Source organism: Kwoniella shivajii, chromosome 9, assembly GCF_035658355.1.
Source record: "Kwoniella shivajii chromosome 9, complete sequence".
Lineage (NCBI taxonomy): Eukaryota > Fungi > Basidiomycota > Tremellomycetes > Tremellales > Cryptococcaceae > Kwoniella > Kwoniella shivajii.
The window spans coordinates 999,175-1,020,343 of record NC_085916.1 but is presented as its reverse complement, the minus strand read 5'-3'; the positions used below and the strand labels follow the sequence as shown (position 1 = coordinate 1,020,343).

At 46.8% G+C, this 21,169-nt stretch overlaps 12 protein-coding genes across 12 annotated transcripts; 5 read left to right on the top strand and 7 right to left on the bottom strand.

The window, feature by feature from the left end:
* Window positions 1-393: 393 nt before the first annotated feature.
* Window positions 394-1,502, top strand: IL334_006707 (uncharacterized protein; the record flags this gene model as incomplete). The annotated part of the gene is made up of 7 exons (XM_062938405.1): window positions 394-410; window positions 480-571; window positions 627-685; window positions 766-876; window positions 943-1,203; window positions 1,291-1,352; window positions 1,412-1,502. 7 exons carry the CDS (start codon window positions 394-396, stop codon window positions 1,500-1,502), a joined length of 693 nt encoding a protein of 230 aa, XP_062794456.1.
* A 429-nt stretch (window positions 1,503-1,931) lies between these two features.
* On the top strand, window positions 1,932-3,234 carry IL334_006706 (uncharacterized protein; the record flags this gene model as incomplete). The annotated part of the gene is made up of 8 exons (XM_062938404.1): window positions 1,932-2,006; window positions 2,074-2,444; window positions 2,505-2,593; window positions 2,681-2,793; window positions 2,850-2,876; window positions 2,943-2,951; window positions 3,024-3,038; window positions 3,091-3,234. 8 exons carry the CDS (start codon window positions 1,932-1,934, stop codon window positions 3,232-3,234), a joined length of 843 nt encoding a protein of 280 aa, XP_062794455.1.
* A 461-nt stretch (window positions 3,235-3,695) lies between these two features.
* On the bottom strand, window positions 3,696-4,584 carry IL334_006705 (40S ribosomal protein S27; the record flags this gene model as incomplete). The annotated part of the gene is made up of 4 exons (XM_062938403.1): window positions 3,696-3,721; window positions 3,782-3,876; window positions 4,025-4,152; window positions 4,582-4,584. 4 exons carry the CDS (start codon window positions 4,582-4,584, stop codon window positions 3,696-3,698), a joined length of 252 nt encoding a protein of 83 aa, XP_062794454.1.
* Window positions 4,585-5,170: 586 nt separating this feature from the next.
* Window positions 5,171-7,285, bottom strand: IL334_006704 (uncharacterized protein; the record flags this gene model as incomplete). Its single annotated transcript, XM_062938402.1, has 5 exons — window positions 5,171-5,317; window positions 5,422-5,669; window positions 5,717-6,176; window positions 6,237-7,049; window positions 7,136-7,285. The coding sequence occupies 5 exons, from the start codon at window positions 7,283-7,285 to the stop codon at window positions 5,171-5,173; spliced, it is 1,818 nt and encodes a 605-aa protein (XP_062794453.1).
* Window positions 7,286-7,708: 423 nt separating this feature from the next.
* IL334_006703 (mitochondrial import inner membrane translocase subunit TIM13) lies at window positions 7,709-8,321 on the top strand (the record flags this gene model as incomplete). Its single annotated transcript, XM_062938401.1, has 5 exons — window positions 7,709-7,745; window positions 7,823-7,869; window positions 7,994-8,041; window positions 8,098-8,151; window positions 8,208-8,321. The coding sequence occupies 5 exons, from the start codon at window positions 7,709-7,711 to the stop codon at window positions 8,319-8,321; spliced, it is 300 nt and encodes a 99-aa protein (XP_062794452.1).
* A 112-nt stretch (window positions 8,322-8,433) lies between these two features.
* IL334_006702 (uncharacterized protein) lies at window positions 8,434-9,824 on the bottom strand (the record flags this gene model as incomplete). The annotated part of the gene is made up of 6 exons (XM_062938400.1): window positions 8,434-8,835; window positions 8,894-8,996; window positions 9,062-9,193; window positions 9,263-9,443; window positions 9,508-9,645; window positions 9,722-9,824. 6 exons carry the CDS (start codon window positions 9,822-9,824, stop codon window positions 8,434-8,436), a joined length of 1,059 nt encoding a protein of 352 aa, XP_062794451.1.
* A 379-nt stretch (window positions 9,825-10,203) lies between these two features.
* IL334_006701 (uncharacterized protein) lies at window positions 10,204-11,645 on the bottom strand (the record flags this gene model as incomplete). Its single annotated transcript, XM_062938399.1, has 5 exons — window positions 10,204-10,913; window positions 10,987-11,096; window positions 11,192-11,234; window positions 11,339-11,469; window positions 11,536-11,645. The coding sequence occupies 5 exons, from the start codon at window positions 11,643-11,645 to the stop codon at window positions 10,204-10,206; spliced, it is 1,104 nt and encodes a 367-aa protein (XP_062794450.1).
* Window positions 11,646-12,157: 512 nt separating this feature from the next.
* Window positions 12,158-14,195, bottom strand: IL334_006700 (uncharacterized protein; the record flags this gene model as incomplete). The annotated part of the gene is made up of 7 exons (XM_062938398.1): window positions 12,158-12,522; window positions 12,615-12,777; window positions 12,827-13,124; window positions 13,183-13,245; window positions 13,297-13,918; window positions 13,983-14,052; window positions 14,109-14,195. The coding sequence occupies 7 exons, from the start codon at window positions 14,193-14,195 to the stop codon at window positions 12,158-12,160; spliced, it is 1,668 nt and encodes a 555-aa protein (XP_062794449.1).
* Window positions 14,196-14,495: 300 nt separating this feature from the next.
* IL334_006699 (uncharacterized protein) lies at window positions 14,496-15,848 on the bottom strand (the record flags this gene model as incomplete). Its single annotated transcript, XM_062938397.1, has 5 exons — window positions 14,496-14,788; window positions 14,838-14,925; window positions 14,975-15,047; window positions 15,102-15,265; window positions 15,318-15,848. 5 exons carry the CDS (start codon window positions 15,846-15,848, stop codon window positions 14,496-14,498), a joined length of 1,149 nt encoding a protein of 382 aa, XP_062794448.1.
* A 387-nt stretch (window positions 15,849-16,235) lies between these two features.
* On the top strand, window positions 16,236-18,739 carry IL334_006698 (V-type ATPase, A subunit; the record flags this gene model as incomplete). Its single annotated transcript, XM_062938396.1, has 13 exons — window positions 16,236-16,265; window positions 16,327-16,370; window positions 16,433-16,521; window positions 16,577-16,696; window positions 16,745-16,766; window positions 16,821-16,879; window positions 16,934-17,139; window positions 17,191-17,387; window positions 17,435-17,450; window positions 17,501-17,570; window positions 17,620-17,630; window positions 17,684-18,544; window positions 18,593-18,739. 13 exons carry the CDS (start codon window positions 16,236-16,238, stop codon window positions 18,737-18,739), a joined length of 1,872 nt encoding a protein of 623 aa, XP_062794447.1.
* Window positions 18,740-18,901: 162 nt separating this feature from the next.
* Window positions 18,902-20,124, bottom strand: IL334_006697 (uncharacterized protein; the record flags this gene model as incomplete). Its single annotated transcript, XM_062938395.1, has 6 exons — window positions 18,902-19,021; window positions 19,073-19,292; window positions 19,446-19,806; window positions 19,872-19,913; window positions 19,973-20,024; window positions 20,095-20,124. The coding sequence occupies 6 exons, from the start codon at window positions 20,122-20,124 to the stop codon at window positions 18,902-18,904; spliced, it is 825 nt and encodes a 274-aa protein (XP_062794446.1).
* A 280-nt stretch (window positions 20,125-20,404) lies between these two features.
* IL334_006696 (uncharacterized protein) lies at window positions 20,405-21,162 on the top strand (the record flags this gene model as incomplete). Its single annotated transcript, XM_062938394.1, has 2 exons — window positions 20,405-21,067; window positions 21,109-21,162. The coding sequence occupies 2 exons, from the start codon at window positions 20,405-20,407 to the stop codon at window positions 21,160-21,162; spliced, it is 717 nt and encodes a 238-aa protein (XP_062794445.1).
* Window positions 21,163-21,169: the final 7 nt, after the last annotated feature.

Here is a 21,169-nt window from a genome sequence, read left to right as displayed (position 1 = left end):
ACCCAATTTGTTTCGTCTTTGCCGATGAAAACTTGATGATAATGCGGTGAGTCCAGAGAGTGGGTGATGTTGTGAGTAATTGTTGTGGATTGATGTATGATAACGTTCTGAATTGAATGAACGTTGAATGTTGCAGTTACAAAAGAATACGCGCCTCTTTCAAAGCAATAACAAATCCAGTGTGGTATTACGTAACACAATCTTCCCTCGTCACAATGGACTGTCCTATTGCCACCTCAACGCAGTCAGATATTGTTATTTTGCACAAGTCTCATCTCATGTCCTCATCCACTCAGTAGTCTTTGCAGTATTCCGACTTGATATTACCTTTCCTCCCATCGATTGCCGTTCAACGACCAGAGAGAAGCGATATAGAGAACTAGTGTCAGCAATATGGACAATTCACCTACGTGAGTCCCTAGATATCCCCATTGTCTGCCTGTCCCTTGCCTCGACTAATCGATGGGCATCCCTCATAGCGCGCTCTTCGAGAACTACGATGAGGATTTCAAGCAGCTTTTAGCAAGCTTGAAAGGCAAACTGGAGGGCGATGTGAAGCAACTGAAGGGCGGTAGGTGATTTCAGCGATCCATATCCTTGAGAGCCGGATTTAACGAGTCCTTCAGAGCAACGGAAAGCTGCCTTAAAGAAGGTCTCTGAAGAATTGGACGAAGCAGAGGAGATAGTAAGTGTAATCCCGTTGCGTTGCTGTCTAAAGTCGGCATTCAATGCTTCACATACTGACGATATCTTCACGATTTTTAGGTCGCTCAAATGGAAGTGGAACTGCCTTCAATGCCGGTATCCATTCGACAGACGTATCATGGTCGATTGGCGACATCTAAACAAGGTCTCGACAGAGTGAAGAGAACTCTGGTACGTACCCTGGGAACATGTACTTTGCATATCATACGAACCGTTAGCTAATCATGATCTTCAAAGAGAGACGTCAGGTCCGAATCTCAACGTAGCGAGCTGCTTGCTGGTCCTGGAGGATTCCCTAATTCTGATGATCCCTATTCCGATGATCCATCAGCCTACTCAGCCCGTACAAGGCTTCTACAAGGCACCGAAACTCTAGCAGATGGCTCGAGGAGACTCGATAATGCTCATAGAATCGCTTTGGAAACTGAGGATGTCGGCGGGGAGATCTTAAGAAACTTAAGAGGTCAACGCGAACAAATCGAGCATACACGAGATACCGTAAGTTATACAACCTCTCTTTACCATAGCGCTTCATGTGACTCGTGTACATGTACATACGCTGATCATACTGACTCCGGTGAACAGCTCGTTCAGGCTGATTCGTCCATTGATCGAGCAGCTGGTACGCTCAAGAAGATGATTTTCAAGTAAGTATTACTGCACTTTGGCAGAAGTGCTTACACTTCACTGACTCCCCTTCACGTAGAATGTATCAACAGAAATTCCTTTCCGCAGGAATCATCGTTGTTCTCGTCCTTCTGATCTTCATTGTCTTATGGTCGAAGCTTTTCAGGTAGGTAGCTCGCGGTCCGCGACACTGCTCGATCGTTTGGCACATCTACCGGAACAGGATAATTACCCGTTAGACCATCACTGTCCTCCTATGCTATCTCAACCCGTGAAAGGCATTTCGGTCTTGGACATTTATTCTCATACTCGTTGTACCCCTTAATTTCAAAGACCAAAATGTAAATATACGGATATGGATATGGTAACTCATATTTCCTCGAGCACAACATGTACCAACAGTGACGTGTCCATGACAATATGAGAAGAAAGGAGTTTCGCCTCCTTTGTTTGGGAGAACCTTTGTACTGATGGTTCTCCAATCGACGGGATAGACGTATATAATTGGTCGACTAATCAGCAAAATCTTTCAGACTGTTCTTGTTGAATGATCGGTTCACCTTATTTCATTGGCTTTACACAGTATTCTACAGCTCAGTATGCCCAAATTTGGAAGTACTTTACCTAAGATGGATGATGTGTTCAAATCGCATCCTCATCCTGAAATTTTGACTGTATGTCAATCGCTGATGAATCCGGTCTTCAGCATTACTGACAAAGGTTTCGGTGATAATCCAATAGGATCTGATCACTTCACAACGACTTCGAGCGGTCGATATCCTTCAAAACCTTATTCCAGCTAAAATTACAGAAATTCAAGCTTTGATCAAACAAGAGGATAATCCATCTTCTCCACTTTACCGCGGTCAAGTGAACGAGCCAGCTTACACAGATCCCAAGATCTTCCAGCCAACCGATACCGCAAGACTGCAAGTAGGCGAGGACGGCGAGAAGTTGGGACTTGGGAAAATCATCATGCCCAAGGACATCACCTCTATCAAGGGCTCAGGCAACAGCAATCACGATGGTGATGACGTCAGGATGGGTTCTCATTGGTTTGAAGTTGTTCAGCTCAATCCTATTCAAGTCAAATGCATGAACATTGTCACAAAGTGAGTCATTCGCGTATATACCTGCCACCCGAAGATAGCTAACACTTGAGGAACGAAAAGAGAGCTTGAAGAACTTCACTTGCTCTCTCAAGACTTGAAGGTATGGTTAGAAATGGAGATTCCGGTCGTGGAAGATGGCAACTCTTTCGGTACGTTGGTCTAATCTAGACTATGATACATTCCGGACCTGAAAAATGAAATCGACTGAAATCTTCGATCCCGATCTGTGCATTCAGGCGCAGAAGTTCAAGCTCATTTGATCTCTCAATTAACCGACGCATACAAGAAATCGAACTCTATGCAGAACGGAGTGAGGGCTCATCATACTGACAGGCTCAAGCTGGCCACGGCGAGTGCAATGTCTCTGATTCATACTTCCCAGGACTAATTTCTTGTTGCTTTTAGGATTGGGCCAAGTATCCTAACTTCCCGGTAAGTTTCCTGCTTTGACATACTACTGTTGTATGAAGAGGAACTGATTACTTCTGTGTTCGATAGGATTTTGCTGTGAGTATATTAATCCTTTCCTGTATGTTTTGATGTACTCCGTTCGATGATAACTGATTTTTCGTGCCGAAGGCTGCCATTGCTGCGGTGAGTTTGAGTCACCGAGCAGATGATGACAAGGAGCTGAGCAATTCTGTAGAGCGACAGATTCGACCATCACCTGCTCCGATCATACCTTCGATCCGTTCTCATTTTGTACGGAGGCTTGCTCACTAGATTCGAAAGAAATTGGCCAAAAGTGATTAATCCAAAGGGCAGTCATTCATCCGGTGGCATGTACTAGATCTTACCATCGATGGCGCGGCAAGTGTTAGTACGATCATCAGTATCTCACATGCATTTCAGTTGCGCGGTCGTTGCATTGCAGCAACATCTTCCACGATAAGGGTGTAAAGTTTGGATAGCGAGGATTCACCTGGTCTACCTGCAGATGTTCAATCGTCATACCCCAGTAAATCCTCCACCTTCCATCCATCGCAATCTGATAGCTGCAAACATCCCTTGTTCCAGCTGAATGAGAAAGTATATCATTAGACACCTTTCCCCACGTTTAGTCACTTTTTCGGACGACAGCAGATTGATTCCTGCGACGATTCGAACCAGGATCAAGGTTCTCGGTATGCGTGATGATAATAGTGACATGGAAGCATGCTAGAAAAAAACCGAATCTGAATCCTATCCAACCCTCTCGATCCAACTACTTCCTCCGCAGCTAGATCGAGTTCAATTTGATGTTATCCAGTTCTAGTTCTTTCTTCGGAAAGAGCATCCTGAACAAGTAAATATATCAGCATTGTACATATATCAAACCACTTGGATTCCCCACTCACCCTCGGTCAACTTAGCCTTACCACCGGTGGGTTGACAAAGAGCGGTAGCACATCCTTGGCATTGGACGACGGTGGAGGCGTGTGAGAAGACAGTGCTGTTGATTCGGAAGACGAGGCAGAGGTCAATAATCGTCATAGGAGATGTGGCGATGATAATGTGGAGAAAGAAGGAATAGTAGGATATTTGTCTCGATCAGCACGGTATCCTCATGGTTAAGTTATGCCACTTTGTGTTGCACTTACGTGATAGCGAAACAACCGGGGCACTTGACATCCATGAAGAATGAGTTTGGCTCAGGTACTACTTTCTTGAGCTTGTGAGTTCGGGCTTGAACATCAGCGGGTCGGTTGAGGAGATCAATAGCTAAAACCTAATGATATCTTAGCGTCAGCGTGAACCCTTGTATGTTATGTCACTTTATAACAAAAGCAGGCGATAAACGGTGGTATTGGCATATGATACGATCAATTTGCGTGATGTCTCCATTTACACCAAGCTGAACGTCCTTAACGAGAATAACATCCTAAAACGGTGATTGGATGACCGAAGGAACTTGGACAGCAAATGAGTCGATGAATGATCGGAACGAATGCAAAATTTCTTTCTAACCAAGATTTCTGCTGATGCCAGCGTAAAGGTACGATCGATCCTCCCAATCGACGCTACCTCGTTCTTCGGTTTACACTTTGATATCCGAGCATTGTCCTGTTCCAAAGTGTGGTCCATCCGCATCCACCAACACGACATCCAGCAATTGCAACGACCTGCATCTAACCACACGACCAAGTTGGAAACTTACCATTTTGAAGAGTTGTTACTTTTGCTTTTATTGAAAATTTGAGACGTGCACGTATGAAGTCGCAAGAATGTCGATGATGACGAGACCTGCGTAGATGTGTTTTTTAAAGAGGAAGTAAAGGTATAAAAGATGAAGGATGATCAAACAGTATGATGATGAGTATCGAAGGGTGGCAATGAATTGAAACCTTCAGACAGACAGGCAGTGGAGAGGGAGACGGGGGGGGACGGTGAGTGGTTCCACTGAGGGAGTGTACGGTGTAGAGTGGTATGCGTTACGGTGGTATGATTGGAGCGTGAGATAGGTGCCACTGGAGAGAAAGGATCCTGAACGAAAAGACTAATGTCAAATCACCGAACACATAACTCCGTGTGGCAGAGGATCCTGGCCAGGGCGTCACTCTGGTCAACCTCCACCTCGTCGTTAAATCCGACAGGAGCAGATTCTTATCACCGATTTGAGCGATTCCATGCATGATCACGAGTCAATGACCCGGTTCGGTATATGTAAACAAGCTTAAAATATACAACAACAAACCATACCAGATACAGCACGAAGTCCCGCAATATCACATACCGAGACTGATACCCTAACTGAGTGAAACAACGCCTCTCGTAGCGCCAACAGCAACATCAGCTGCTCTTCCGTTACTGACCAGCTTCTTGTGACTGGCAAGTTGACGTTTCCTCTCGGTGGAAAAGGTTTCTTTATGCGATTTTTTCTCCGCTCGTCGAGCCTGGGATGCAACCAGCGATCAGCGCTCCGTGCGCCGCGCAGATATTGGATGACGGCCCGGAAGCTGAAGCAAGGCGAACATGAACATGAAGGAGGCGTACTCACCGATCGCTCGGCTTTGACAGCCGCTTTCCTTGCCTTTTTCTCTTCGGATAATTCACCCTTTGGCCGCGCGACTGTCACCTTGGGACCTTCTCTTTCCGTTTCTGAGCCAGATTCATCCTCACTGGCACTATCGGCCTCAGCTTCAATCCGAGCAGCCACAGCTTGTTGCGCTTCTGCTCTTGCTTTAGCTTGCGCAGCAGTCCGAGAACGGATCGTACCCGGATGATTCTCGGTGTTGGTGTATGTACCTGCAACGATATTCAGCAGCCATACACATGTCTTAAAATCAACTTACTCAGGATTGTCTGCACATCCCATTTCTCTTCTTGAGGCTCTTCAACTTTTTCTTTGTCTTCCTTCCGGGACCTGTCTCGAACCTTGCCTTGTTCCCTCTCTTCTCTTTCGAATTGTAGAATCCGTTTTCTGTTCTCCTCTTTTGTACCATCATCCCCCCCGTCTATAGCAGCTCTAAGCACACCAAACCGTTCAGCACCGGTGAAACCGGTGCCGCCCAATGCAGGCTTCATGTGACGACCAACGACTTCATAGTTCTCCAAAAAGTCATCCATAATAGACTCAAAGTCATCGCGCGAAAGTTCCGGGGGGCCAGCAGGTGCTTTAGATGCATGTGATGCGAGCGAGAAACGGGAAGAGACAGAGAAGTTGGACGCAGCGACTGATGCGGTATCATCATCTGGGAAATCTTCGTAGTCGTCCTCTTCTTCATCGTCATCGTACAAATAGTCCATCTCAATCTAAGCAGTTAGATCAGTATCTGAGAAAGCTTGCTCCTATTGTGTAAAGCTCATACTCACCTTGTCGAATCGGTCATCCAAATCTCTCAGTCCCTGAGTCCTAAACATACTAGAACTACTCATACTCATCCCGGAGGCATCACTGGGCCCTCTCTTTCCCCTTCTTTTCTTTCCGCCTACGACCATCATATCATCGAAATTGCTCGCCAGTGATCCGACTGTATCTGCCATTTCAGATCTTTCTTCAGGATCGATGTCGGAGACCTCGTCTGGAAGGGAGTCTTGACCCTTTTTGAATGCTTTGAATCTGTCTTCCCAAGTCTCCTCTTTTGCTTGTTCTCCGTCAACAGGTTTCTCGTCCACACCCCACTCCCTGAACTCCCAAGGTGTTTCTTCCTCCTCTTCTCGTTCTCCATCCTTAACTAATTCATCGAACCAGTTTTCCTCTTCACCTTGTTCATCCACAAAAGCATCGTCATCAAGAGCCTCTAAAACTTGTCGAAGATGGGGATCCATGTCAGGCTGCAGACCCTGTAGCTCCCTAGGTATCGCTTCTCCTCTGTTCTGAGCGTCATACACCGATATCTTGTCTTTACTTGGTAGAACATCCGGAGGCAGTAGCTCGAAAATCTCGTTGTCCTTGGATTTGCCTTTGCCCTTTCCCGTGGACTTCATACCCCGAGCTACACCTGAACCTCGAGGAGCGGCAATCAGAAAAGAGTCAAAGCCGCCATCTCCAACGGGCTTGAGATGTGACATGTAATCATAAGAGGAGTCATCGTACGTGATTCCGTATAAAGTTGCTTCTCCTTCGTTCTTGCGGATATCGGATTGATTCACCGAGTGTTCAAGATCAGCGAGAGTGATTTCATTCTGCAAGTGAAAGAAGTTAATCTGTCGGTCAGCAGCAATCCAGACTTTTTGAAGCTAGCATCGACGGAATGATGATTGTTTCTCACCTTTTTCCCAGGTTCATTACTTCTGTTCACAGGTTTGAAGACCCGTTGACTTGCTTCGGGGTCATTGATAAGAGGATCCTGTTGAGAACGGTGAACGAGCTGAAAGTGTTGGGCTTCTGGCTGCCTGAAGATGGACTTTTTGGGTGGCATACTGGACGAACACGAGACTTTTCTGCTGATCCACGTATACACCTCTTCGGAGGACTTGGATCGGGACCTGCGAGACAGTGATGATGATTGTGATTTTACGAGAAAATCGACGGAAATGTGCAAGGTGAGCAGTGAGATAAATTACATTATATCATCTTTTCAAACAGTTCCTCCACTTGATCGTTTGCAAAAAAATCAGTGCTGCAATAAGGGAAATTTTGCTTCCGTCGGAGTCGACTGAGTTTTTGCCGCTATCAAGCAATGCAAAGAATATTTGGGAAACGATGATCAACGATTGATTACATGTCTTCACTTATATTTGATTCGTTTACATCTCCATCTCCATCAAGTAGTTCATACTTCACGCTTTCATAGGCTTATATCTATACAATAGCTGATACCTTTCCCCAAGAATAACTCATTATGTCTTCCTTATTTGGTTCCGGTGCTCCTTCCAGCGGTAAGTCGAGTAGTCCATATATCTCACTCCTCTGTGATGCTTTTGGCTTCTTATCGCTAAACCCTCTTGTATCGCAGACATGAATGCTCGAAAAGAGCAAATGAAACAATCGATCCAACAAGAGGTGATTTTGACTTCCTTGTACCTCTCCTACTCACCGAGACAATGGACTGAATAACGACTGGGACGAGTACCCTATCTTGCTCATCTGTTAAAAATTATCCACTGAATCTGCTCAACTGACATAGCTTGCTATCGCCAACGCACAACAATTGATAAACAAAATCAACGAGAACGTGAGTCATGTATATCATATCACCCTGTTCCGACAATCACTGACTTGATCCATCAGTGTTTCGCCAAATGTATCACCAAGCCTTCCACCTCTTTGACTTCTTCGCAAGAAGTGCGTGTCTGTTCATCAACAACGTTGTGTCATGATGCTTACAAACTCTTCTCTAGACCTGCTTATCTCAATGCATGTCCCTCTACATGGCTGCTTTCGATCAAGTCTCCCGATCCTACGTGTCCAGGATATCAAAAGAACGTGGAGCTGCACCCGGTATCGGTCTTTAGATATGTGTAGCATAGACATGATTTGACAAGGAAGAAGAACGAGAGCACAATGTAATAAGCACAACTCAATGCATCATATACGGTATACTTGTAGACGGAAATATGGAATGCGTCATTCGTCGTCCTCGTCATCGTCGTCATCTCCACCTTCCTCCCGCCATACCGTATATACTTTTCTCCTATTACTCTCTCCAGTCTTTCCATCTGCAGCAGCCTCAAACATTCTCTTCAGCAGACCTCTCCTCAAAGCGCTAGCGCTTGACCGCTCAACTCGCCCTTCCTGACCAGTGCAGGAATGCATAACAATATGAGCGTACATTGGCTCATCTTTTTTCGTTCGTTTGGGGGGACGTTCTGCGTCACGTTCAAGAGCGAGTGAAGGGGAAGCAAGGGTGAGAGATTCCAATAACGGGGTGAATATCGACGCCATGAGTCGAGTGTGAACGGTAGAGGTGGTGGTGCGGGTGAGAAGTGTAATGTGAGGTTCTAGAACGGCAACTAAGGGACATGCAGGCTATGTTGACAAAACCTTGTAAGCGAAGCTACATAACGGATCGTTAGGGGACAATTACCTGGGAGTCGACTTCAGGAAGAGCCAGTGCTTTGTTCAGCTCATCAAGATATATATCGGAAAGATGAGTAGCGATGGACGTAGGGACTTTACGATCCTCCCAGCTATATCCAGTGGGTTTAAAGTCAGTCTTATAGGAAAAGAGCTTCCAGGAGAAGACATGTCTCACGTCATTGGGCCACCGTTCTTGCTCAAAATCCTATTTACAGCTTCTACCGCATTTTTGTCCCATTTCTCTCTCGCGAGCAGTCTAAAAGTTGCATTGACATACCGCCTCATGAGGAGGTAATATTTGTCCATTCTATACGCCGACTTCGTCAATTGAGGTGATCTTCACAACGAGAATAGCGGACATCGTAATGACACTCACCTCAACCTATCGATACCTGCCCATTCTCTTACTATAGCATCCCAGAACCCTTCTAAAAATGCCAGACTAGCTTCGAACTGATCCTGAGGGGATGCTGTTCGAGGTTTGATCTGCAATAATAATTCGGCCAGGTCTCCTGCAAGAGCCTGCTGCACTAATGGTTTGTCGGACATCCAAAAGCCTAATCGTCATTTTGCCGCGATTAGTCAGTGAGGGACGGTCATACCAGCTAAGCTAGATCTCACAGTAGAACAGTCCTTTCCAAAGTTTGGCCATTTCCAGGTCATCAAGACGGACATAAGAGCTCGATTCTCCTTCCGTGTCTCCGGCCTGTGACAGAAATGCTACAAGATTGGCGATGGCTCTATCACGAATCTTTTTATCTGCGAGTTGTCGAGTCAGATTGTCAGGATTGACGCGTATACCTGTCAGGACCTTGTGAAATAGAGCACGACTGACCGGTATGAGCGAGCTGCTTTCCCAAAGGCATAGCTGCTTGGGTTTTCTCCTCTTCCACAGGAGCAGCACGAGACTTTCCCTTTCTTGATGTGACCGCTGGCATGGTCGACTGCACTTCTTATGTGATTGAGACTGGATTGAACAATGAAAAGATCTAAAACAAACACAGAATACTCGTATGAGCTGGGTTTTTGTCGGATATTTCAACTTTTGCTGCAAGTCACGTGATCGATGTTAATTGGAATCACCAATGACTGAAGCTTGTGAAGATGAGGTGCAAGACCAGCAGATATGCGAGAATACTCATGAGAAGCGGATGGAGGAAGAAAGATTTGCCACCTGATCATTCAGATCCTAAGCCAAGGTGGGGAAGAGATCATACGGGTGCTCGATCTTCACTCTGTTTAGTTGGGCATAACAGAGCAAGAAGTCGACAGATATACTGCGCATATGTATATCACTGCTATACCGTCCCTCAAATCTTAGTCATTTGGTTTGACAATAGCGGTTTTCATTTGTTCTCTCCCACCGAGACAAGTATCGGGATCGCAATTCATGTGTTCTCGCCACTGTATATACACATGTCCTCTTTCCCTCTTCCCACGTCTAATGGGTTTTACGAAAGGTCTTCTCCTCCTTCTTCTTCTCTTCTTCACTCTTCGACAGGTGGTGCTCGTTACACTGCTCTCTTGAGCTAGCAATGCGCCAGAATTCGTTGGTTGTCCTCCCATTATATCCATCGAACTTACAGGTGATGAGGAGGCAGATGACGCATTCTTCATATCAAGAGCTGCTACCGTTGGTGGTCTTCGACCAGAACTAGTAGCTGTCACTTTCGATGTTCCAAGATCAATAGCTGTCGACAACCTAGAGCTGACAGGCTGAACGGTGGCTACATTATATGCAGCCGAAGATTCCCATGGTGACGGTGAGCTGCTGACTTCGCTAGTTATGATACCGTTAGCTGTCGAAGGCCAAGAAGATGAGGTTGTCGAGCTGTAGGTAGATGTAGCTGACCATGAAGAGGGAGCCGCAGAACTGAGAGCTCCACCCTCGTTGGCGAACCATTGAGGCAGTAGTGCATCTACCGTATCTGATAAAACAGGTCCGATGATGTTGTCGGTTATTTGAAGTGAAAATCCCTTTGGATTCTTGCATCCCGCACCTTCACTGAGGTCGACAGCCGCCTTGGCTGGAGAAGCACAGTGTACCGCAATCAGAGCTTCTCTCTTCGAATCATACATCTCTTTCGAGCATTAACTCACCTCCAAAATCAAATTGATTCCACGGACATGATTTGCACATATCGCCAACGAAGAGCGGCCCTTCCGATGGGACAAATGGGGTGCTTTGACCGTCATGCGTGATTACGATTCTAACTTGTGCAGAACGACACAAGAAAGATTGAAAGAGCAGATATCAGCGGTTCCCTCTTCAGTTTACATACCGTACGAAGCCAATGCGACGTACTCTGCGCCACAAAGCTGGGTTGACCATAGCTGAGGTGGTATTGCTGAGATGAAGAAGGACCACTAGATCAGCGGTCTCCTTTATTTAGCGACATGAAGAGACCACCATGGGGCGACGTCCACGCGCAGACATGAAAGATTTACCTACCTACTAGTCTAGAATTTCCAATCGATCTTGCTCTATATCCACAAGCGTTGGGACTGTCATTGAAATCGGAATGAGCCGCTTCTTTTGCTTCGGATTCTTGCCCAGTGCAGTCTCCAAAGAGATCATAATAACTACCGGCCACGATATCAGCGACAAGGCGAACGTCATTTCTGGCGTAAAGTATAAGGAAGCCTTACATTGAGCCATTAGCTCCATTGATCAATGCTCCAGCGTTCACCAGACTTGAGACTGCAGAAGCTGTGATATACAAATTGAAACTGATGGATGTGAAAGACCTGATAAACATCTTCAATTGCTCTTCGTGTGTTTAAAGACAGGATTTAAAGTATGAGACACTCGGAATCGATCGCCGTATTGAATTCGATTGTATGAGAGAGAAAGAGGCTGCTGCAGATCAATAGGGGTTGGCAAGTCATCGTAGCAGGACTTCATGGGGTCTCAAAAGGCAATCAAAAAATCACCTTTACCTTGAAACCCTTCATGAAAGGTTCATCGGATGATGAGTCGGGAGGGCTTGCGAAAAGGAAGGTCGGGTATACGCAGTGAGAGTCTGATTGATCTTCGATGTGCTGTTCTGATAGTTTCATCGTACTCCAGGGATGAAACCGGTAATCGCTGATAGATGAAAGGATGCAAATGCGAACTCTTAAAGCGTGGACAATCAACCAGATAGTTGGTAGCCAATTCAACATGAACATAAATGAGCATGGAACACTATTGACTACTAGCACAGATACTTAAGGAAATCTTTCAACATACGTTGTGTCATATGACGTACATATCATCAGAACATGTCTCTTACAACGTACCAGAACAGACACCTTCGATCCACTTGCGCTCCCTGCCAACGGTGGTCAGATTGGCTGACCCATCATCAGTCACCACAACCACATCCTCAATCCGAACGCCACCAACTCCAACGTAACGTCTTAGTACCTCCTGATCCACAAACTCACTTGTCCATACATCATGCTTTTCCATGAGCTGAGGAGCAAAATAGCATCCTGGTTCTACAGTGAGGACCATTCCTTTGACAAGAGGTCGACGTATCCGTAGGTATGCATATAGCTGTGCCGGAGTGCTGTTGGAAGTAGTAGGAATGGAATCATGGACTGATTTGAGATACTGTCGGGAATCATGGACGTCTAATCCAAGCGAATGGCCTGTTTTGCGAATTGCATTCAATACTTGTTAGGACTTCGTGGTGATTATGTAGACGGATGGGTGAATGAACTGTCATAGGTGATACACATACCTAGACCGTGGGGAAAGAAGGCCGCTGTTATTCCGCTCTGCAGTATCTGTACCGGATCGCCCTTCAAAATTCCAAGATGGAGAAATTCATCAATGAGTACTCTGTGACCGTGTAAATGAAGGGTATCCCAGTGAATGCCAGGTTTGACGAGAGCTTCGCATTCCTACGCAACAGTTATTAGCTGGAAATGGATTACGGAATTCTTCGCACACCTTTTGCATCCGCAGGACTAGCTCGTACACCTCTCCAGCTTCTTTTGTGAATCTGCCTCCATTGCCAACAGGTATCGTTCTAGTAATGTCCGAGGCGTAACCTTGCCATTCACATCCGGCATCGATGAGCAGCACTTGAGGGGAAAATGCTTTACCGTGTGGAGAAGTAGGTGGACTCTCATGCGCATGCGCAGGAGCGAGAGCCCCACAACAGCCTCGAGCAAGCTGAGGAGGGGTGAAGGACTGGTCATCTGGATATCGAGGCACAGCAGTAGATGGGAAGAGTCGATCGTTGCAACTGGACGAGAAGGTCAGTGAGGTCAGATTAACCCTGACGGCGTTGTCGTAAATCTCACACATAATGAAGGGTGCTAGCTCTAGAGCCACTTGCGACGATAGGAAGGTAGGCTTGATTTGCTCTGATAAGAACACGTGAGTGATAGCCGGTTGTATTGTAATGGAATGCTTACCCCATTCGTCTACAAGCGGCAACGAAGACCGCTTCGGCGTCTGCTTCTGACTCAATTTCCCATTCTTTCAGACCTTCAACACCGCTACGCACATTCTGCGTTCCCTCGCCATTTGCTCGTCGTGCGGCGAAATTCCCTAGCTCCCGCATGACAACTTCGTGTGCACCACTTGAAATTGCATTTGCTCTCTTGATCAATTGAATTTCTGTATCATCCTTGACCATCCGAGCAATGTGTAAAGCGGTGAGCAGGTGATCTGTGGAGATGGAGATTCCTTCTGTTTCATCTAGAAAAGACGGTAACGCTGGGTGATCCATGGTGCGGGGTAGTGTGTGAAGGATCACATCGCTTAAACCTTGATTGCGGGACGACCTAATTATCTCCCCTAGCTGCGCAGGCAGTGCTGTTGTATGCTCTATCAAGTCGGAGTCATACAAAGCTCGAGCTTCATCGAGAGAGGGAGGAGGCACAGACCACATAGTCTCTTCTGGATCTGCAGGTGGGATGAAGAGATGGTGAGATACGCTTGAGATGTCGGAAGAAGCTGGAAGGAACGCAGTAACGGCTACAGAGCATGAAGCTTGAATGATACCTGTGAGATAATTGAAATTCGCTTCTTGATCTGAGTGGATGATCAGCTTCATCAACCTATCTGACTTGCGGAATGGCTCACGGCTTTTACTCACGATAAGGTAGTTCACGATCTGTATCGTCCCGGCAAATGCTAGGAGATGCCTGCAAGAAGACGATGTGAACCTATTGAGAGACACGGTAAGTTTCACCAGACAGACAGAACAACAAGAATAGCTGACTCTGTCTTTATCGGCATCAGGTAGAAGCTGAGCCAGCTCTTGAAACACTTTTACAGCATGCGCACGACCTGAATATTTGGCTGACATGGTCCTTGTGGACGGTTTAGTGACTGTACGTGTATGAGTAATACTTCTTGCGACTACCAGTCATAGTCAATGTCAGTTGTGAGCTCATTGTAACTCTTATTGTATACAGGTTACCGACGTTCGTGCAGCGGGATCAAAAATCGTCGCAGATAACCGATGGTCCTCGCGTGCACATCCACATACGCCAAGTTTGGTAACAAACGCTTAGAACGCTGAGGATATACTGTGCGAAGTGTAATACAACTTGGAAATACATACTTGTTTATAAGCTACAGAGTCATTGGTTATGGATGAAATGGGTCATATGCGATCGACACGCATATCTTTCGTGAATTCCTTTCCGCCTTCTCGAGATTTTGATCTTCTTCGTTCCAACTTTGCCACACCCGAGTCTGAAAGCAATTTGTCCAATCTTTCCTCTGTGTACGTCTTCAATTCCTCTTCGATAGTGTCATCATCTGTGCCGACTGCCATATCCTTCATTGGAACGGGTGGAACTGCTTTACTCTTAGCCGCAGAGATTTTAGGCTCAGAGTCACTGGCGAGGAAGGTGGATATGGCGATCGTGGCAACGACGATCAGTATGATCATCGCTGGTCGGACTGTTAGCGCTGGCTGAATGGTCTAGGGATGACAGCTCACAGATAGCCCGTCTAGTAGCATCCCACTTGACACTCTCAATCTCGGTTCGCAAATCACCGAGCGATATAGTGAATTTGTTATTGATTTCCTGGAATGAAGTTAATCCAGCATAGTGAATGATTGGAATATAAGCTCACCTCGATGTATATGTCGAAACCTTTCATTTCTGTCCTTGTCTCAGCTTTACGATTGTTCATGTCCATCTCGATGCTAGATCACCCATGTGAGCGGAATGCGGGGCGAAGCGATCGAATATCGACCCACTCATGCTTCAGCACCTGCACATCCTCCTTTATTTTCTGCTCTAGCCCTTCGACCTCTCTTCTGATTGCTCCAGCTGCAGCCTTCAGTGCTAAACCATCGTTCCTTGCTTGAACACTCAATTCCGTGCGCAATTCAGACAAAGCTGCATTGAACAGGTATGCCGCCTAGGGGCTCGCGCTATCAGCTGGATCAACTGCAATAAGAGGCCACACGCACATTTTCTGCATCTTCCTTTCCAACCATGTTCTGACCTGTCTGCGTACCCCTTTTTATGATCATTTCTCTCACAGCCTCCATTAGTGCTCTTGCGCTCCCACGAGTTATTTCATTCTTCTCAAGATAGCTAACAAACGCATGAGTGTCAAAGGGATGATGCAGATGTCGTGCAGTGAATCCCGAGCTAGCTTCTGGAGGGGCGGGCAGAGATGTAGCATTGGCTAGTCGAGTCGTTGATGAAGTTGATGATTCTTGAGAAGTATCTGAGGTAGGTGAAGTTGCCGCTGCTGCGCTTGTCCGCACAATTGCCGGAGGGTATGATAGTTCGTGGTTATGAGGGCCAGTTCTTTCTTCAGGCGATGGAAAGCCGGGGGCTTGTATACTGATGGACCGACGGAAAACAGCAGGAAGACCACGTCGAAGAGTAAGATTCGGCCGAGTTCGAAGGGAGCGTCGAAGCATGGTTCTCTCCGTATCGACTATCAAGCCAGGTTGTCGAGACCGTGCTAGTGACCGTAATGGACGCAGCATCAACGCACAAGCTGTTGTTAATCGGATCGTTCGTATGATTTCGAAAGCTGCCTTGAGGAGCGAATTGACTAGCAGAGTATGCTGAATGCCGATGCAAATAGACGAGCCCAAATAACTCTACGAGTCTGGTCTATCTGATATTACATAATCTCGGAGGTCATCTTTATTTACATTACCCATTTAACGTCCTTGTCGTTCAGGGGATGGTGGATGATGCAACGTATTCAGATGCAAGTTGTCATTCATATCATGTTCATTACCCATAATCGTTGCTTAGCGATTTCAACACCACATCCAGCCTCTCATATCAACATCACTCAACATGGTAAGCAGTTATATCTAGCCGTCAAGCTCCAGGGCAGCTGACCAGTCACTTAGGCCGGTGCAATGGATAGAGCTAAGAGGGATCTCCCAAAGGTAAATGCTTTCTGCCGAGGTTGTGCTGGGATGGCCATTGACCTTGGCTTCCTTTGTGTAGGTCCGAGACGAAGAGAGGGAGAGGATGTTCGGCTCGGTATACTCGTAAGTGCTACTGAAACGAAAACATCAAAGTGAGCAGGGAAGCAGCTCAATTGGCAATTCAGTGTATCCGGTCCAGTCGTTGTCGGCGAAAACATGAGAGGATGTGCGATGTACGAATTAGTCCGAGTAGGTCACGATGAGTTGGTAGGAGGTAAGTCTTACTCTGTCTATACAAAAGATTGTACGAAGCCGACTGTCCCTCCCAGAGGTTATCCGAATCGAAGCGGATCGTGCTACCATCCAAGTCTACGAAGAAACTTCAGGTGTGACTGTTGGTGATCCCGTGTTGAGAACTGGCAAGCCATTGAGTGTGGAGCTAGGACCTGGTAAGTGTTTGTGCTCCGCGTAAGAATCATGCTCACCTGAGAACTCAGGACTTATGACGAATATCTACGAGTGGGTTCCGATTCGATGAGATATACACCGCGCTTACTTTTTTTTGGAAAAAAGCGGTATCCAACGTCCACTCAAATCTATTCAAGAGAAATCTCAAAGTATTTACATTCCTCGTGAGTACTTCTTGCTGTTCATATCAAAGTAGCCATCGACTAACAGAAACATAGGTGGTATCAACACCGAATCGCTTAGCAGGGAGATCAAGTGGGACTTCAATCCTGCTTCCTTCCGCGTTGGCGACCACTTGTCAGGTGGTGATATCTTCGGTAGCGTTTACGAAAATTCGCTCGTTGACAATCATAAAATTATGCTTCCTCCTCGAGCTATGGGTACAGTCACTCGTATTGCTGAGAAGGGCAGCTACACTGTCGAAGTGAGTCATGGCAATCCACCGATCGGACCCGTGAGCTGAAATTTGACACAGGACGTTGTGCTTGAAACCGAGTTCCAAGGCAAAACCACTCAGCATACGATGATGCAACTCTGGCCTGTCCGAGCTCCTAGACCCGTCGCTCAAAAAGAAACCGCCTCATACCCTCTATTCACCGGTCAGCGAGTTTTAGACGCCTTGTTCCCTTGTGTTCAAGGTGGAACTACTGCCATTCCTGGTGCTTTCGGATGGTGAGTAACCTCACACCTTGACGATCTCAGGCTGACGCCGATGTTAGTGGAAAAACTGTCATTGTAAGTGTTAAGATAAACATACCCAATCCACTGCTCATGCGTGATCATAGAGTCAAGCTTTATCGAAATTTTCCAACTCGGATATCATCATTTATGTCGGTTGTGGTGAGCGAGGTAATGGTGAGTATTAGTGCATCTGTGAAGGATCCTCGCTGAAAGTCAATCACAGAAATGGCTGAAGTATTGGCGGACGTGAGTTTTCCCTTCCGAATGCTTCTGCTAATCCCAATCAGTTCCCCGAACTCACTCTCGAACGAAACGGCCGAGAAGAGCCTATCATGAAGCGTACTGCCCTCGTTGCCAACACTTCCAACATGCCTGTCGCTGCTCGAGAAGCCTCAATTTACACCGGTATCACCCTTTCCGAGTATTTCCGAGACCAAGGTAATAATGTCGCCATGATGGCCGACTCTACTTCCCGATGGGCCGAAGCTTTGCGAGAGATATCTGGTCGTCTGGCTGAAATGCCAGCGGATTCTGGTTACCCCGCCTATCTCGGGGCCAAACTTGCCAGCTTCTACGAACGGGCTGGTAAGGTTACTTGTCTAGGTAACCCTGTCAGACAAGGTACCGTTTCCATTGTTGGAGCCGTATCTCCACCTGGTGGCGATTTCTCTGATCCTGTCACCAGTGCTACTCTTGGTATCGTACAGGTGTTCTGGGGTCTTTCCAAAGCTCTGGCACAACGTAAACACTTCCCTTCCGTTGACTGGAACGTGTCTTACTCCAAATATCTCAAAGTGCTTGACCCCCACTACGAGAAGAGCAACCCTGGTTTCATCGACCTTCGGTCAAGGGCAAAAGAGATCCTCCAGAAGGAGCAAGACTTGGCTGAGATTGTACAACTCGTTGGAAAGAGTGCTTTGGGGGAGAGTGATAAGATTACTCTGGAAGTAGCTCGAATGCTCAAGGTGAGTCGAGATTTATCGAGCACAGCTGATTTGGCCCAGGACGATTTCTTGCAACAGAACGGTATCTCCGAGTATGACCGATACTGTCCGTTCTATAAAACTTCAGGCATGTTGAAGAACTTTGTAGCGTTCTACGACCAATCACAGAGAGCCGTTGAGACCAGTGACATGACTTTTGCCAAGGTGAGCTTGGCCCGTCAACCTGAGAGCTTTCATTGACGCGCAATACAGGTCCGAGATTCCGCTGCCGATGTCATATTCAAGCTGTCCCAAATGAAATTCGAGTCTCCCAATACTCAAAGCGAGCAAGATATCCAAGGCAAATTCGATCAGCTATACAACGAGATCGGAGAGACTTTCAGGAGAATGCAAGAGTAAACGATTTGATTGGGATGGTTGTAATTAATTTCGCTTTAGAAAATGATTATTGGATGTATCGCATTGTGCTACGATTGTTGTTCGTTGGCAATGCTCGGATGTGTTCACAGGGGTGGTTATCGTGGAAAACGCAGTGAAGAGGTCATCATAGGTTGCATATGTTTACAAGAAATCTGCTGCCGCTTTCCTTTTCTTATTGGCAATACTACCTTCTTCAGCTTCTCCCCCTTCCGGTGTCGGTGAAACATACCGATATCGAGGTTGTTGCGCTCGTTTCTCGGCCTTGTTCGTTGGTCAGCAAAGTATATAGCGTGATAATCAAACGACACTCACAGGTGATGCTGCAGCATCTGGCCACATAACGCCGTCTTTTGGCGGCAAGACTTCGACAGGTCTGACGAGCACGGGAGTTGCCGCTTGAGGAACGAATGTCGTAGGAGGCATAGCAGGAAGCCCAGGAGCAGGCGAGCCGAAGGTGATCGGCGAGTTGTTAGCAGGAGGGAACGGAGGTATACCCGCCGGGGGGAATGGAGGTCGGAAACCCGGTGGTGGACTATCTATCAGCTATCGCCAATTTACCATTCGACTTACGCAAAGGGTGGAATAGCTCCAGGATGCATAGAAGGAGGGGGCATCCCAGGAAATCCTGGAGGCATTGCGTGAGGAAAACTTTCGATTAGCCCGAATAACTTCTGATTCGACTTACCCAGGCGGGAACGGTGGTGCGCTGCCGAAAGGCATCATAGGGGCTACAGGAGCAGGATTATTCCGCGCCGCCATCAGCTTCTTGTGTTGCTCTAAAGCTGCCAAAAGGTCCGCTTCTGGGATGACATTGTAAGATTGCCTGGGTCGTAGAGCAGCAGCAGCTGCTGCCATAGCAGCACTACCTGCTTCCGTTTCTTTCCTAGCTTTCCATTCCGCTACAGCATTGGCTGGAACACCTTCCATACCGAATATTTCGATGTCATAACCATCCCGCCCAGGTAGAGTATTGGTCAATCTGAAGTCAGCTCGTATCTTGAACTGAGATAACTCACGGTTCAGGCTCGCATTTGTGTACTTGTTGACTGTGAACCATCAAACCACCAGCCGTCTGTTGATATCAGCTGAGTTGAACCCGTCGACCACTCACGTTCAGTTTTCTTGGACAGAGCTGACACTTGAAGTGCTTGGACTTTTGATGTTGCAACAGGACTACACGTATCAGCACACATACTTGCACAAGCTACTCACCCTTATCATCCTCAAACTCCCTTTCGCAATACCAGCACCAGGGTTTGAGCACCTAAAGAAACAAGCATCCACAGTCAGTCTCACAGCGGGAATATGCCAGTGAAATGATGTTGATTACTAACAAAGATCTGAGTCCTCTTTTTCTTACCCATATTGTGGAATGTCAATGGGCCGAGTGATGAGTGGAAGACAAAGCGACGGTGATGAAATGGATAATCCTTGGAATTGTTATAATCGATTGCAGAGGAAGGAATGAGGCAAGGACGAAAACAGCGTTTCTGCTGAATGGGATAGTGATTACGTAACTGCTGGGATATTTCCAAATAACTAAAATCATTACTTTCTTTCTCGATTTGAGAACTGTGATTCTTGTCGTTCTTTTGACTTTCAATTTTCGATATCATCTTAAGCAAAGTCGAGGCACACAGCAGAATGTCACTCAGGAGCTTAGTCCGCCATGTGTACCGTCCGATACATACCAGTGCTGCGCGACACTCCCATATCGGCAAAGTCCCCATCCCACTTCCAGCTTCCGTCACTCTAACTCTTCCTCCATTGTCGGTATCACCGAACCTCCCTCCTTCTTCATCACAGGCACAACGAGTGTTCTCTGTCACTGGACCACTCGGCTCGGCAACTCTACCTCTACCTCCATCAGTAATACTCAAGGCCCCCACGCCGTCATCTCCTTCGATATCTGTATCAGTTCACGAGCCAACAGCAAAAGCTCAACGTAGTATGTGGGGTTTGACTCGGACTCTCATTAGCAATGCAGTCACCGGCGTATCCACAGGATTCAACCTCGAGGTCAGACTAGTAGGTGTCGGTTATCGTGCCGCAATCGAACCGATCCCCTCAGTGTTCCTTGAATTGGCGAAGCAACGTAACCCTCATTCCACCGCACCTCTACCTCACGAGAGGCTCAATATTAAACTTGGTTTTGCTCATCCTGTTCTTATCGACATACCTCCTGATATCAAGACCACAGTCCCAGCTCCTACGAAGATCATACTGAACGGTACCGACAAGCAGAAATTAGGCCAATTTGCGGCAACGATAAGACAGTGGAGGAGGCCAGAGCCGTATCGAGGCAAGGTAAGTTGCTGCATGTACCTCTCATCGCTAACGATTTTTAGGGTATTTTTGTTGGTGACGAAACTATCAAGCTCAAGGAGGTTAAGAAAAAGTAGTCACATG